General features: G+C 38.4%; 1 protein-coding gene across 6 annotated transcripts; it reads right to left on the bottom strand.

Annotated features, from left to right (window-relative positions):
* Positions 1-516: 516 nt before the first annotated feature.
* bin1b (bridging integrator 1b) lies at positions 517-16,083 on the bottom strand. Of its 6 annotated transcripts, XM_079459724.1 has the most exons (19): positions 15,559-16,046; positions 10,307-10,387; positions 10,108-10,162; positions 9,306-9,400; positions 8,712-8,747; positions 8,406-8,501; positions 7,717-7,824; positions 7,124-7,216; positions 6,760-6,845; positions 6,594-6,669; positions 6,456-6,511; positions 6,327-6,359; positions 5,969-6,032; positions 5,366-5,494; positions 4,535-4,558; positions 3,185-3,535; positions 2,946-3,011; positions 2,033-2,134; positions 517-1,954 (listed from the first exon to the last, which is right to left on the bottom strand). In XM_079459724.1, the coding sequence occupies exons 1-19, from the start codon at positions 15,637-15,639 to the stop codon at positions 1,853-1,855; spliced, it is 1,734 nt and encodes a 577-aa protein (XP_079315850.1). In that variant the 5' UTR covers positions 15,640-16,046; the 3' UTR covers positions 517-1,852. The 6 variants fall into 6 exon arrangements, with proteins under 6 accessions (XP_079315850.1, XP_079315851.1, XP_079315852.1 ...); XM_079459725.1 differs by lacking the exon at positions 6,327-6,359; XM_079459726.1 differs by lacking the exons at positions 3,185-3,535; positions 6,327-6,359.
* Positions 16,084-16,136: the final 53 nt, after the last annotated feature.

The raw sequence follows: 16,136 nt of genomic DNA, 5'->3' as shown, positions 1-16,136 counted from the left end.
TATATAAAAAACACTTTTCTTAGTGCCTTATGGGGCAATTCTCCCCGAAACACACGCCCATGAGTCAACCAATGAGCGAGACCCGCTTACCATACAGATTGGCTGCGCTGTGGGCCTGCAGCTGCAGCTCGTTACTCTTGCTATAGTGAGAGAAGTTGAGGTGTGTTTGTTTGTTCACAGCATTTCAGTGATGGAAGTTATATAAACGCTGGAATAATGTTGGATTTGGAGATCATTTGAAACTGACTGGATAAAGGGCAAACTCGAGTTTGGACTTCTTGTGGACCAAATGTTCCCATGACAATAAATAATAATACATTTATTTTATATAGCACCATTTAAGGTTGCTTTCGCAGCAGGTAAACAAACACAATGACAACACTTTGTGAAACAACACAACAAAGTCTTCAGAGTCATCATTAATATCACAGTAGGGATATGAACAACAAATAATCTTTAGCTATAGAACCTCATATGTGATTTTATCCAAAGGTACATTAATGAACGAGAGGACACTAGATGTTCAAAATCATTTTAATGCTTCTCAAGGGCTGCCAGACAGTTACAGCATGTTAAAACAGGGCGTCCCAAGCTATACCATAATGCCTCAGGGCATATTTCCCCCGTCTTAAAAATCCTTGTATTTCCTGTGGTACATTTTGAATCTTCGCATATTGCATTTTTTTATATTTCAATAATGCATGTAAGGGGTAGGTCATGTGAAAGAACATAATAAATATGTCATATTTAAAAGTCACGAGAGCTGCAGTTGCATGATGTCAAAAGACACAGTGTAAAAACATCTTCCTTGAGGTAATCGATTAGTTATCTTTTGTAAAATGTAAAGAATGTCTGCAATCTGTCATTCAAAGAAAATCCTCCCCCACTCGCACCATCCCATTCTCATACAAATCTCTTTTATCATTGAAAGAGTGCAGGAACATTCACACAATTTTGCAAGAACAATGAGCAAACGCCCCCTGCGGGTGTTTCTTTCGAATGCCTCAGCATTCAAAACAGATTTAAACGAAGAGCCTCGAGATGAATTAGAAAATGACAGATCTAATATGCGAACAGATGAGAGGGAGTGAAGGAGACAAGATCTAGATTTGACAAGCACGGAGTGACAGTATCAGATCTGACAATACACACATTAGCAGCATCATATTTGTCAATAAAAAAGATCACCTCTAATCGAGACTGAACACTCAAAAGCAGCTTTTCAGCTTACCAGTATATTTATCAGAGATAACATTAGACTGACGTCAGGGCTCAGTTTATCATAATGAATTTTCCAGATCATTACCAAGATCTCGTTTTAATCTATCAATTGGAAATGTGTTTATATATTTGTAACAGCAGAAAATAGAAAAATAAATAAAGCATGCCTCGAAAAAAGATCTATAAAATGTCCAAACAAACTTATTGGTTAGTGGTTTGCCCTAAAGTAATAATGACATTTTCTAATCTTTGGTGTCTTATACCTGCAGACATCATTGACAAAACAAAAAAAACAATATAAATATAATGAAATTGCATTGTGTGATACTGAATATGGCTGAGGAGTCAAAGGTACCAGGACAGCACTTAACATGCAGTGCAAGAAAAATGTATTTCCAAGAATGACAAGGAAGGATGTCAGATCAAGAACAAGATTAGTGTGAAATAACATGTTGCTCTAAACACCTTCTACTATTTTCCAAGGAGCCGCAATTTATGAACACATTTGATTGAGAAGCCCTTATTTTGAAAGGTGTCTTATAAAAACCATGAGGAAATAAAAGCAAGAAGATCACAGCGCTTGTTTCGTAGAGGGTGAGGACATTCATCGAGTAGGTGATGGTTGTTCCGCTTACAGTTTCTGGGTGAAGTTTTCCGGGAAGACGCCTTTCGCTAGCAGGTTTTTATTCTGAAGCCAATGTGACTCTTTTACGCCCATTAACCAGCCGTCATCCTGCGAAAACAAAACGGAGGAAAGATAATCGTATCTTGCTGTACGATTGAGTTTTTACTGTGTGTTTGCGTTTCTGACCTGTTCATCTGGATTGGCGAAGTCAATCACATATACAATGTCACCAGCCTTCAGATCGAGTTCATCCTTGTCTGTTGCTCCATAGTCATGCACCACTTTCACCTTACAAATCACACATTTCAACCAGGCATTAGAACTAAAAAACAAGCTTTATCCAACTATGAATGTCTTTATAGACATATATACAGTATATATAGATATACAGCCGCTGAAAAAATGTCCATTCCAAATGTTCATTAAATCATCATTTCTAGATGTATTGTGGTCATTCCAGTGATTGCGTTTCAATAGCATCAAACCTCAGGAGTGACATAAAGTCATCCAACAGCAATGTGAAAGACTGACAGCATGACAAGACACATGAAAACCATCCTAAAATCCTTCGAGGTTTTCCTAAATACATGTAGAAATATCACTGTTGTGTTGCTTAAAATTGAATATTAACTTTTTTTCTTTGCAGTATTTGACGTCTGACAAAATACAGAGCATCTATTCTGTTGTTTTGACTGGTTTCTATACTGCAAATACATGCAAATAGAAGCAATATTTTTATTTGAAATTTGGGGAAACATTGTTAGTAGTTCACAAAAGGCAAAAAAGGATCATTTTACATAAACACATACCTTTAAAAAGTAAATTCAGAAAACCTGAAAATAATTTTGGTTTTCGGAACCGCTGAATATCTTATAACAATAAAGTTGCAATCTGTAACTTTTCTAGTAATAAAATAAATGTACAAAAGTACATAAAAAAATCAGTTATTATGGTTTTGTTGACAATGTCACTTTGACGTCATTTGACGTAACCTGTAGCTTTATGTTTTAAACAGAGATGGCGATAGAGAGGCAAATAAACGCATACGTTTAAATGCAGCTTTAAACTATTGTTTGTAAAAAAAAACATTAAAACACACCTTGTACAGAAAAGAGGGAGGCAGCTCGGCATCCGAAGAGCCATTTGTCACTGTTGGCGTTTCATTCTAAAAAAAACAATAAAAAGAATATTTACTAACCAAAAGAAACAAAACAAACCTCCACTACAAACACATTCAGCTACAATTTTGTAGTCTCTAACGCAAAAGGACCACCGATGACATCACATACACCCACAAAACAGAAGCATCCTAATACTACCCCCACCAGCTCCTCTTACACTCTGAGGCTCCTCCCACTCAGGCTGATTAGACTCCGCCTCCCAGTCCTGAGCAGTGCCACTGTCCCAGTTTGCATCTGCGTCCTGCCCTTGCCCTACCTGGGACCCTTCCCCACCCCAGAGCTCCACACCTCCATCCGCCTCTGCTGTTGCATTGTCCCAACCTGACTGCCCCAACACGCCATCCCAGCAGGGCTGCCCGGCAGAAGCGACATCGTCGTCCCAGTTAGGAGCCTCGTACGGCTGCCTGTTCTCACACGCAGGAGCCTCATCATCCCAGTCCCACTGCTGAGATAAAGTCTGATCGGGCTGGGGCGGATGGAAGGGATTGTTTGTTGGATTTTGGGTAAACTTGGGATTTTGAGGCGGGCAGGAAGGTAATGGAGGCAGGATGTGTGAGAGACGTTGTTTAGCGTTAACATGTGTTATTTCAGGAGTAATAGTGTCATCACAAAGAACTGAATGGCATTATGTACAGGTTTCCCATAAAACACTCTACCATCTGCCATCCGTTAGACACAAAGCCCCGCCCTAAATCGGATGCACCAACAAACTAAAGCGGCGCAGTGTTGACAGTTTTTGGAGGAATTAATTATTCATAGCTGTCATTAAATATTAACCTGAAACACGAGAATGTAATTTAACAATTTGAACAATTACAAAATTTGACACTTCACCTATATGTGATATCCTGATGTGTTGCTTGCATTTGATACTTTGAATCAATTTAATCAAACTTAAATTAATTTGCCAATATAATACTATATAAAACATTTGTAGTCAACAAACCTTCTTGATCCCTAAAATGTAGGATTTGAACCAGGATTGTTAACCACAAGGCTTACACCACACCCTACTTGTGTGACATTAAACATGACATTGTGATTTGCAATGCAAATACCCACTAATGAATACACAATATTTACAAAGACGTGTTTCTGTAGCTCAAGGGTTCTCAACCTTTTCGACTGTATTCAAAGCCCCCCACTGTATTCAACAATATTCCAAGGACCCCCTTCCAATTTAAAAAACTCGATTTCTACCCAACTACATAATTAGAGACTAATGATAATAAATATATTTTTTGTTTTTTAAACATATTTCAATGATCATTTTGTCTCATTTTAAAATATCAGTCATCTTGAGGCCCCCTTTGAGTCAGCTGGGACCCCTTTGTGGTCCACGTCCCCCCGTCGAGAATCACTCCAAACGATAAAGCATTACCAGCATTCTTCCTTGATTCTAATAGCTTAATCAGATTGTGGCTTGTAGCTAAATGCATGCGTACCCAAACTTTAAATCTGACCACCATCTGGTCACAGCCAGGTGTGGTTCATCACAAGATCTTACCTCCCATGAATCCCATGAAGCCTCCTTCCATGAGGCAGCACAAAAGGAATGTAAGATACATCTATCATCATGTCAACAGTAAATACTTGAGAAAGCTCGAAATCAGCAGTTAAGCAGTTTGTGCTCATATAAAAATCAGAGGACTATGTACAGCATCACACATAAGGGACCTGTATATTTCAATCATGTGACACCATGTGAGAGCACATTACTCCTCAACAAAAGTATTGCAACTGAGAAATGTGCCAAAAAGAGAAGGGGCTAAACGTTACAACGGTTATTTTAATAAAAATAAAATGATCTTGTATGCTGATTCATCTCTGAATGTTGTCTGAAGTGCAAAACCAATTGGCATGCATCCCTTGAGATACATATATTACACGCACAAACAAATATTTGAATGGACTGAATACAAATATTTAAAGTGCAACGCTCAGTTTTTAAGGAAATACGTGCACATTAAATATAGTCAATATATATACATAGTATATAGCCAAATATAAATATAGTCAAAAAGCTCACATGCACATGCAAAGCATCCCTATCTAGATTCAGCAGACATCTCACTAATGAGTCTTTGCAAACAAAAACAACGCAAATAGAAATCAGCATGTTTACTGGGACCAGTTACAGGGAGTGCTTGGGACAATACAATGTTCACTTGACGCAGTGGCTTCCTAAAGAAGTTTGTGCAGGTGTATGGCGAGACGTTAAGGTGGACGTAGAGGATAAAAGATGTATGGATAAATGTGTTGGACAGGTCTGAGTGTATGATGAATAAGCAGATATAGGGCGTTCTTAGATGAGAAAGGGAGTCATTTGACCTCTGACCTGTGAAGGGGTTGTAATGTTAATATCAGCAACCACTGTCTCCTCTAACACGATAGTGTTGACGTCCTGTTTCACCTCCTGACATGAGGTCGGTCTGGGGGGCCGTGGAGCAGGCGGCGCATCTCTGGACTGCCACACAACATGCCGATACAATCAAAAACATGCACACACACGTGGATTATGAATAAACACAATGCAGGTTAAAACACAAATTTAGCAGTGCTTAGATTTCAGGTGAAGGCACACATTATCCTTGCATTTTAGAATAAAAGTCTACTTATAGTATTTAAAGTACATTTATATTACATTATTATTTTATGTTTTATTTGCCGTATATTTGCTTTATTTTAGAGTTTACTTTATATTAGATTATTTGACTTATATTTACCAGAAGCCGTCAAAAGTAAATTATATTAATAAAGTTTTCATTTCATCCTTTTTCATTCGGCCTTTCATATATTCTAGTTATTGAATCGGTATCATCAAAGACCACAATGATCTGTTTTATACATTTTAATAACCGCTATAGGCACAAACAATGTGACAAACAGATAAATAAACAGCAACTAAAATAAAGCACATTTCTCAAACGCCCGGACGTACCTTTGGTGGAGATTTATTGATGTCTGTCCCAGGCTCTGAGAGACTGTGATTGGTTGCATCTTCACTGCATTTAAAAAGACACACTGATTAAGAAACAACACTACAAAACACAGTGTGATTCACATGGGTCATGTCTATAATTCACCTCTAGGTGTCAGCACAAGTCAATGTTAATATTTCAATCTATTTCACACACACACAGATGCTGTCTTTCACAGATGTTCCAGACACGCGGTTATTTGGCGTGTCAGCATTTAGACATGCACGCTCAACACGTCTGTGGTCAGTTTCCACAGCGCCCGTGTGTCAGTATGTCTTGAGTGCAACAAACACTAATACACAAAACTCGTGTAGTTACCTTGTCCCAGTGCTGTCTGCTTTAACACCTTTTCTGTGGGTTTTTGGGGGTTGGTTGATTACATTTACAGGAAAACAGCAGAAAACAACAACGGTTTCTATGAGGAAGAGAGAAAGCACATGTACTCACTTCACCTGACGCTGCTCGTCCAGTTTGGTCATAATGTCGCTCAGATTCTGGTTCAGCTGTGGATGAGACAGATTTTTGTAAACAAAACATGATTAATCATTGGTCTTTTGTTATTAAGAGAGACTTTTATTCACTCACTTTGCCCATGTCCCTGTGAAATTTCTCTTCCAGGCCAGCAACGCTCTGGAATGTGTTAACATACAAGCCAACACGACTGAAGGCAGAGATCTCGACATTACTCATCAGATCAGGACAGGTTCAGTTTAGGATAAAGAATAAAGCGAGATGTCAAGGTGGTTATTACCTGTTCCACAGGGTGGGAAGCTCTTCCTGAAGCTCATAATTGATCTCTTCAAAGACCTTCTGAGCTCTCCCCAAATCTTCCTCAGCCTGAACGCATACAAACAGACCAAACAGATAGCAATTACAGTAAATAATTACAGTCATTTACAGTATCCTGCAGCTCATGTTTAAAAAAATGCATGCATTTCAAAGTGCATTAAACATTTAAGCCACGTCTAAAACCATAAATACACCTTAGGAATAATATCGCTGTATAAAGAAGCCAATGAGACATCACATTGCTCAGACCTGGGGGGGACCTTGAGCAGGGGGCGGGGTTAGACAGGTTAGGGGAGGGTTCACAGGCTGAGTGACAGATGAGTCACCTGGTTTCTCCAGAGGTTAGTTTGAGCGATTTGGTGTGCTGTGATTATTCCCTGAGCCCACACGGGAGCCGCTTTCTCCACCAGAGCAAATGGCTTGACATGCAGAAGAAAACAGATTTCCAAAGCAGAACGAGACAAAAAAAGAAAACAGGCCAGGAGAAAGTCACTCAGAAATACTCAAGCGCTTTGTTAGCTTGCAAAAATTTTATCAAGCAGAATGATGCAAAATGAGACATGTGTTTTAAAAAAGCTTGTGCAAACATATGTATAGTCAATAAAAAGACTGTTATTAGTATATTGCAGTCACATTCATAAGCAATGAAGGAATAGTTCAAACAAATACTTTGCTAGGCTTTAATGGACTAGTTTTGATGGACTTATGTATTTTATGTTGTAATAATTGCTTCCAATGTTTCCTCATCTGTAAGTTGCTTTGGATAAAAGCGTCTGCTAAATGACTAAATGTAAAATGTAAAAGCAAATATGATGGAGTAGACTGTGAGATGATTTTCATGTTTGTGTGAACTGTTCCTTTAAATTGGTTAGTTAACAAGATTTAGGTAGTACATGACAAGCTGGTGAGCATCTGGTACCTTGGCAATTTTGGCCTCATCTTTTTTCTTGGCTTTCTGTATAGAAGCAAAGTGATGCCTGGCACTGTCGAAGTCCACCAGCTTTCTCTCACGCTTCGCCATGCGAGCCTGCAGGAAGTCAAAACAAAGACTTACAGAGTATATGTTAACGTTTCTGAAGGAAAAAGTGGAAGTCATTTTGGATATATTGCACAGAGCAACACGTGACTTGCATCGACATATACAATGTTTTAATTTTTAATTTTTTTATTTTGCGCTATTACAGCTTGTTAACTTCCTTCTCAATTTAAAATGTTAAGGATGTATGTTCAACTGCTATCACTGACAGAGAAAGTTCAATTAAACCTTGAATGAAAAGAAAGAAGTATTAGTTTTTTACTTTTAAAACTACTTAGAATTAACTTTTGTTGTAAGGCTCTCTTGGTGTAGAGTGTATTGCGGCCCCCCCAATAAAACCAAAAACATGTTCATTTATTCAATGCTAAAACATAAATTAATTTGGGTTGGTGGTCAATGTTTCCTGATTTTTTATTGCACAAAGTTTATGATCGATTTCTATATTTCATAAAATCTGTGGCCCCCCCTGGAATCATCTTGGGGTCCCCCAGGGGAACACGGTCCCCCGTTTGAGAACCACTGCTCTAAAATATTCTGATGGTGTAATAAGTTCTCCCCGCAATGTAACAAACCTTTATATCTGGAAACTGCGCCAAGTATGTATCCATAGAAATGACGGGATTATCCGCAAGCTTCTGGTGAAAATCTTGCCACAGGATGTCAGTGTCCTGTCAAATAAACACGTCAGACATATCCACACGTTCATATGCTCTTTCTCTCTCTCTAACACATACACACAGTATGGAACCACAGATATAATCTAAATTTTCACATCAGTATAACTACTCACCACTCCTATCTCTATAAATACTCTAATCTAGATAACACCAAGCACCATTCTCTCCCTGCGCTCTATATGAGCCATTTGTCATGTTTACCTCCAGATTATTATCCATTTCTTTCTCTATCATTTCCTTTATTCATGAAGAGATGGATGAGAAGAAGGAAGGAACCAAAATGTAGAAAGAGAATGAATTCGCAAAAGCAACAAAGATTAAGTGCAGGCAAGATTAATAAAGCTATTCTTTGCTCAGGAGATTTAATAAAGTTCTCAGTTATATCTACCTATGTCAAAGTGAAAAGTCTGTCATTGTTTACTTACCCTATTATCATTTCAATCCTTTATGACTTTCTTCCTTCCGCAGAACGAAGATATTTAAAAAAAAGCACTGGACCCAGTTCACTTCTATTGTACGGACACAAAACCAATGCAAGTCAATGGGGTCCAGTTCGCATTTTCAAAGTATCTCCTTTTGTGTTCTGCAGAAGAAAGTCGTACTGGTTTGAAAAGACAAGAGTGTGAGTAAACAATGACAGAATTATAATGGCTTTGGTGAACTATCATGTTAAGTCTCAAAATGTGTGACCTGAAATTCCTTAAAACACAAATGAGACAGAGTGAATAGAGCTGTACTTCAACATGGACGGCAGTCTGTTTCGGTCTTGGAGTAATTTCATGAACTTGTACACACCTCCACGAGGGAGTCGACCTCTTCTTTGCCAAACCACTCGGGGTCGTAAATGTCGGCCAGACAGTCATGCAGACGCTTTGAACACTCGTGCATCGCTGCGGAAACAGACAGCGGGTAAGCTAAGAGACAAGGGTGAACAATCGCTCAACTTTAAGAGAAGTGAGAGCAGTCGCGGGTTCACAGGAAGAAGCTGGATGGTTGGGGGTCTGCATGACAGCAACATTACAGTGTTTCATCAAACAAAGACCACTTTGCCTTCGTTGGTGCATAAAGGAACAGTTCGCATAAAATTCTGTCATTCCATTTTTTATATACATTTTTACTATTAATGAATGATATTCACCGTGTGTCCTCTTAAAAGTAGATGATATTCTTACTTTCGTGGGACTCAGAAAGAAATTCATGACTTGTCTTTTTCAACCCATATGTAGCTCCTTTACATGTCTCTTTGTTCACTTAATACTTAAATGTACACCAACATGAGATTTAAAGAAGGAGGTGGAAGGTTATACTTTCAGCAAATATTACACAACACAACTAACAAATAAAACTTCAGCCTGCTAGCGCTGAACGCAAAAGTATTAAAATGCAAAAAAACGTCAATCGGAATTTGTCTGATATCTCTTTCTGTGTTTCACGGAAGAACACAAAGCAGTTGTGTGTGGAACAACAAGTAATTTCTTTTATTGGGGTGAAACCTAGTGAACAGAAATATGTCCATATTAAATAAGATATTATTGAGGTTATTTAATTTAAAAAAACACAGTAAGCTACAATAAGATCACAAGACACACAGTCTTACTATTGACTGCAACCACATATGCCTTCAGGTCTCTCTGGAGTTTGGTGCCGTCAGCCTACGGACAGAGATCAAAGAGAAACCATCACTAGACCATCACATTTAAGATGGATAAAAGAAGCTGGATACGGGTCAAAGGGCAAAAGAAAAGCGGTATATTAAGGACGAGGGTCACAGAAGGGTGAAGCGTGAAGGGTCTTACCAGCTGCTTGTTAAAGTTTGCCACCACCTCCTCAAAGGCCATGTCTTTGGTTTCATCTGCCTTTCCCAACTTTTGCATCACCTATTAGAGAAAAAATTATGCCAATAAAACAGACAAAAACTATAGATTATGATAGTTCAGGTCGCAACATCTGTTTACAATTTGCACCGCTTGATCTTTTGATAACTTTTTTAATGTAATAAAACACAATAGATCTGTGCCCATCGGCTGTGATTTATTACATCTTCAATAGAAATGCTGACATTTCTGTCTTAATGTTACAAGAAAAGGGTTTAAACAAAAGCACAATCCCTCATGTGTGTGTGTGTGTCTTAAAAAAGTTCCTCGGATCATTTGCCACCCCATCGTAGTTGACAGTATCAGTTCCATGTTTCTATTTCTCACCATGAGCGCTGAAAGACCTTCATAACAAATGAAACTCAACAAAGGAGGTTTCCGAGGAAATAAAGCTCATGAATATTGTGTCAAGGACACGTTAGTGAAAACATAAAACACATTTCCCACCAGTCCTAATAATGATGCACGTTTCCTTCCTGTCAAGTGTGTTTGAATCCGGTTCTATTTACTCAGAGGATATTTCCTTTTCCGGGCCATGTGTGACCCAGACAGTGCTGGTTTTCCATCACATCACAATACTCGATTCATGATGTCATGATGATTTAAGATGAAAGGAGCACACAGGATGGTGCTGGATAAACCATTTTGCATTAAAGTTCAGTGAAACCGTGACCTTACGTTACATCAACTACAGAAACCTAAGAGAGATCACAGTAAGCCCTCTGGACCAGCTCTGAAATAGACCACATCCATTAAAGCACTTCCTTTTTTCATTTCTGGTGAAATTTTCCTTCAAACAACAGAAGTCAGTGTAAAGTCAAGAAGAGGCCCCAGGCTAAAAATACAGATTTGAGCATTTTCGTTTTGGCTAAAGAAATACATACATGAAGAAATAATGCTTATTAAATGTAATAGATAAATATTTATTTATTATCTTGTAGAGGAGGGGTCAAAATGAAAATGCTTATGAATTTACAAGGGTGGTAACTTTAGAAAGATAACACCATTGAATGTCTATAAGTAAAATTTGTTGGCTTTAGGAATACTACATAAAGTCATAAAGATATCTTAATATGCTTTCAGATTGAGGTTCTTACCAAACTTTTCATTTGCCATCTACATTTCCAAGGTCCTTTATGATGCATTTATATAGCGTTACATATTCTGGGTACTCAAACTCCTCAACCACCACCAATGTGCAGCATCCACCTGGATGATGCAACGGCAGCCATATTGCACCTGAACGCCCACCACACACCAGCTTATTGGTGGAGAGGAGACAAAGATACGAAGCCAATTAGCACATATGGGGATGATTAGGAGGCCATGATGTGTAGAGGCGAATGGGCGAATATGCCCAGGATGCCGGGGTAACACCCATACTCTTATTCTAAGGACATCCTGGGATTTTTTATGACCACAGAGAGTCAGGATATCGGTTTAACGTGGCATCCGAAGGACGGATAATATTGTTTTTAGTAGTCAAATAGAGTAAAAAAAGTGATCACTAAACATACAACTGGGCAATTCCGTGAAAATGTCCATTTTACCACCAAAAAAACAACGGTAAAAGCACAGATATAACATTTGGGGGTTCAAATATCCATGTGAGGTCTCTCTTCAAATTTGAAAAGCATTTTTATTTATTTTTACTGCGTGATTTCTCATAATCAGGTAAGAGCCAATTTCAGGATTGTCACATCCATAACGCTATATATTCCTCATAAATAGACACATGAAAATTTTAATAAAGTAACTAATTTATAGTGCACTTTATTTCACAGAAATCCTACAAAGTTGGTCGTCTACCAAATACCGCATCCTTTTTTTGTAACATCCATAATGCATGTTTATTTTCCTTCATTTAAATGGAAAATCTGTTAATAGACGGACATTTTTTATATTTAGACTCTATGAACAAGAGTTTAGTCAAATATAAACAGATGGTTCAATATATTCGTAACAAATTCATCCTCTGAGCATTTTTATGTCACATCCATAACGCAAAAAAAGACGTTTCGAGATTTGACAGAGTTCTCATGTTTTATTTAAATATCAACGACTCAGATGTTTCTCCCAAAAGTGCATAGGAGAAATAAAACCTTTCAGTTGGTAAACAGTTCAGTTGGACAGTTGGTAAAATCCACGAAGAGTATAGTGGTGTAAAATGAATGTAGATTGTAGAGGTCAAATAATCTGGATTGAAGTAAATCTGATGAGAAATGTTTGAGGTCATTTTGAGATCTTCAATAATAGGCCTTTAGATTGCAGATTAAACAAATCTGAGCTCAGTTTGACACACTGTTGAGATCGTTTCTGAAACTCTAATGAGGACAAATACTTCTGAGGAGAAGTACCGAGACACAGGAAAATAAAGCAAAAGTTTCCATTTGCTCTCCGTTTAATCTCAGTTTAATCTGAGAAATAATGGAGATATTACAGATATCCCATCTGTGATTTGCCCCAGGCCTGAGTCAGCCGTGTTTAACCTATTTTAAACAAACCAACACTGAGCATTTGTCCAACAGCTGAGAGATTTGTGTGCGTGACAGAAAAACAATCTCAACATTTGAACAACTGTGTAGTGACTGCATACAAATTGATGCAGTGATCTACTGTATATAAAACACGGCACGCATATAATCTGTTCCATCTTGTCCAAGCTCGAATCTTATTTTCCAACGCATGCTCAAATAATAGACATTACTGTAGATTTTAATTGTCTTATTAATAAGTGTGTGAGTGTATTCTACCAAGACACATGTCTCTTCATATGTGTTTTACAGTGGCCTCTGGTCTTAAATTCTAGTCGATGGGTCCCGGTGTTCAATTACAGCCCCAAAAATACCCCAGACCACGGCCGCTGGCATTCACACACACCGGGTTTGTCACACAAGAGCTTTCTGGGGATTAGCTCACAGCTACAGCCTGTCTGCTATTCATAGCGCTAACCACACACTGCTCGATAGCTCAATGAGGACGGACAGGTGTGTGGGTGGAGTGCAGATGAGGGGCGTCGCTAGAAGACAGGAAGCGCGGTGGAAACTTTTGATTGACGCGTTGACTGTCCAGTCGGAGCAGAGGTCAGGGGACGCTGGGGACACCCATTTCGTCTTCCTCTGAGGTCGCGATGGTTTCCATAACAACTGGTCATGCTCATTTTTGCTCAATGGGCGACTGAGGAACAAGGACATTATTTTAAATAGTACCTCGTATGAGGAGGGATGGACAGGGGGGGATGCAGAAAAGGGGGGAAAGATGTGGGCTGTTTGCCAGCAGAGGATCATGGTTAACTCTTCTCTATTTGGCAAGGTTGCACAGGCCAAAAGGAAACTGTGACCTTCTCAAAGCAAGTGATCGCTCAGAAGAAGAGCAAACGCATATATATGCATACAAACCCTTAAAGAGGTGGTAAACTTATACCTTATACCACTCAAAAAGTGCTGTGCATCAAAGGTCTTGTTGCGATGTACCAAAGCATAATTGATGGAGGACAAACATTGCGAGTCTAGCGTTCCGGACAGACAGGAAGAGGAACGCAAACGCAACTAAATGATTCTAAACAACATCTTAACTCTTTTCACATCTATGTAATAAGACTGCCTACTTTAGAGACAGGAAATGACTTGTAAAAATCTCTTTCACGCATCGCTTATTCTCCCTTCCTATTTAACCCCTTAATATCACCAAAACATCAAGACAGACATTTTTGCGCAACATTATGGGGGAAAAGCTATTAAGAGAGTATATGAATCAGTTGATAAGTGGCCACACCAAGTGGTACTACCGATCATTTTGCCAGCACCTATAAGATTCACATTGTACTAATGATGTTTTAAGTAGTTCCTATCCTTTTTTTCTTACATTATATCCCAAATCAAACGCGCCACGGCTCTGGTGTTCAGCTGTGCATGTGGGGGACGAGCAGCCATTTCGAATGTTTAGTGTGGAAATGACACTTCCTGGGCTGGTCTTCCCGGGCTCAGATGTGGCTCTGTTTGTGTTGATGTAACGTTAATGCCCTGCCGCTTAAATTTAAACACAACATCGCCGTTTCCTACCTGCTCCATATCCTGCTGAGGGCAGGCGAAGCGTTTTGTTCATTGCGGTGGGCTTTGAACAGTATGTCATACTTGCAGTATTCTTGTAAATCAGTGTAAATAAGCAATGACAATATACCATGATATAGTGACATAGCACAAACTGCTATAGGGGCACGTTGTCTCAAACTTGTAGCTATATTCTTGTATATTATTGGTGCCGATTTTCATAGGATTATTAAGTGTAACTTTTATGTAGGTATTTTATATAGGTATTTACAGAAATTATATCTAAAAATACTACTGGGTGATTTCCCAGACAGGGATTCGTTTAAAAAAAGACTAGGCCTTAGTTAAACTAATATATCTTAATTGTTTTTAAGAACATACTTGTACAGTGTTCAATATCCAATTGTTCAATGTCCAATATTCATTATTAATGAGATAAGAAAATAAGTTAGAGCTCAGAAAATAAGTTTAAAATGTGACTTTACGGCAATATTTATTATTGATGGGATAAGAAAATAAGTAAGAGCTCAGAAAATAAGTTTAAAATGTGACTATACGGCCATATTCATTATTGATGGGATAAGAAAATAAGTAAGAGCTCAGAAAATAAGTTTAAAATGTGACTATACGGCCATATTCATTATTGATGGGATAAGAAAATAAGTAAGAGCTCAGAAAATAAGTTTAAAATGTGACTATACGGCCATATTCATTATTGATGGGATAAGAAAATAAGTAAGAGCTCAGAAAATAAGTTTAAAATGTGACTATACGGCCATATTCATTATTGATGGGATAAGAAAATAAGTAAGAGCTCAGAAAATAAGTTTAAAATGTGACTTTTAAACAACATCCCAATCATTGTCCTACAGATACCATAGAGAAAAACGCACCACGCCACTGCGCATGCGTAACACTCAAGCATAAATTGTATTATTTTCATTAAAATTAAACATAAATACAATTTAAAAAAGTAATAAAAGTATTAATTTGTTGTATTAAAAAAAAATACTAGATAATGACATTTAACTATAGCGTCCTACTTAACGCAATAGCGCCCATAAGCAACTTCAATGTAAATGAACATGTGAAATATAAACACACACACATTATAAACACGCATACCTTCTCTTGCGCTCGAGTTATCCTCTTCTGCACATTACTGGCCAGTTTTCCAGGGCTGACCACTTTCCCTATCTCTGCCATGGTTAAACTTCTTCAAGTTTTCAACGTGAATAAATAAGTCAATAAATAAACAAGGCGTCACAGACGAGCTAAAGCACGGAGAGTAACAGCAGGAGAGACAGAAGGGAAGTCGTCGCTTTTGGTGGAATAACTTGGACAGGAGGTCGGCGAGTAACTGTTAATCCTTCTTAAAGAGACAGTGCCGTTAGTGTTTCACGAAAACTGAGGCGTTAACCTTGAAAACTATTAAACACGGTAAGTCTTACGAATTCCGTTATGCGCCTGCGGTGGCAAGAGACTGGAAAACGAAAGAGAGAGAGAGAAAGAGAGAAAGAGAGCTTCTTCAACTGTGCGGATTATGTTTCCATTACTTATTATAGACGCTCTCTTAAAGGCGCAGGTAAACCCAAGCACGACGCAGAAGCTCTTAAGCGTAATGACATTCAAGTATCGCGAGAACGAATCCAAAGCGGAGCTCTTGAACGGCTTTTGCGGTACGTCGATGTCATAAATCTTTC

The sequence above is a fragment of the Barbatula barbatula genome (genome assembly GCF_947034865.1).
Source record: "Barbatula barbatula genome assembly, chromosome: 7".
Lineage (NCBI taxonomy): Eukaryota > Metazoa > Chordata > Actinopteri > Cypriniformes > Nemacheilidae > Barbatula > Barbatula barbatula.
Note: the sequence above shows the minus strand (reverse complement) of the source record. Positions and strands in the feature narration are given on the sequence as shown.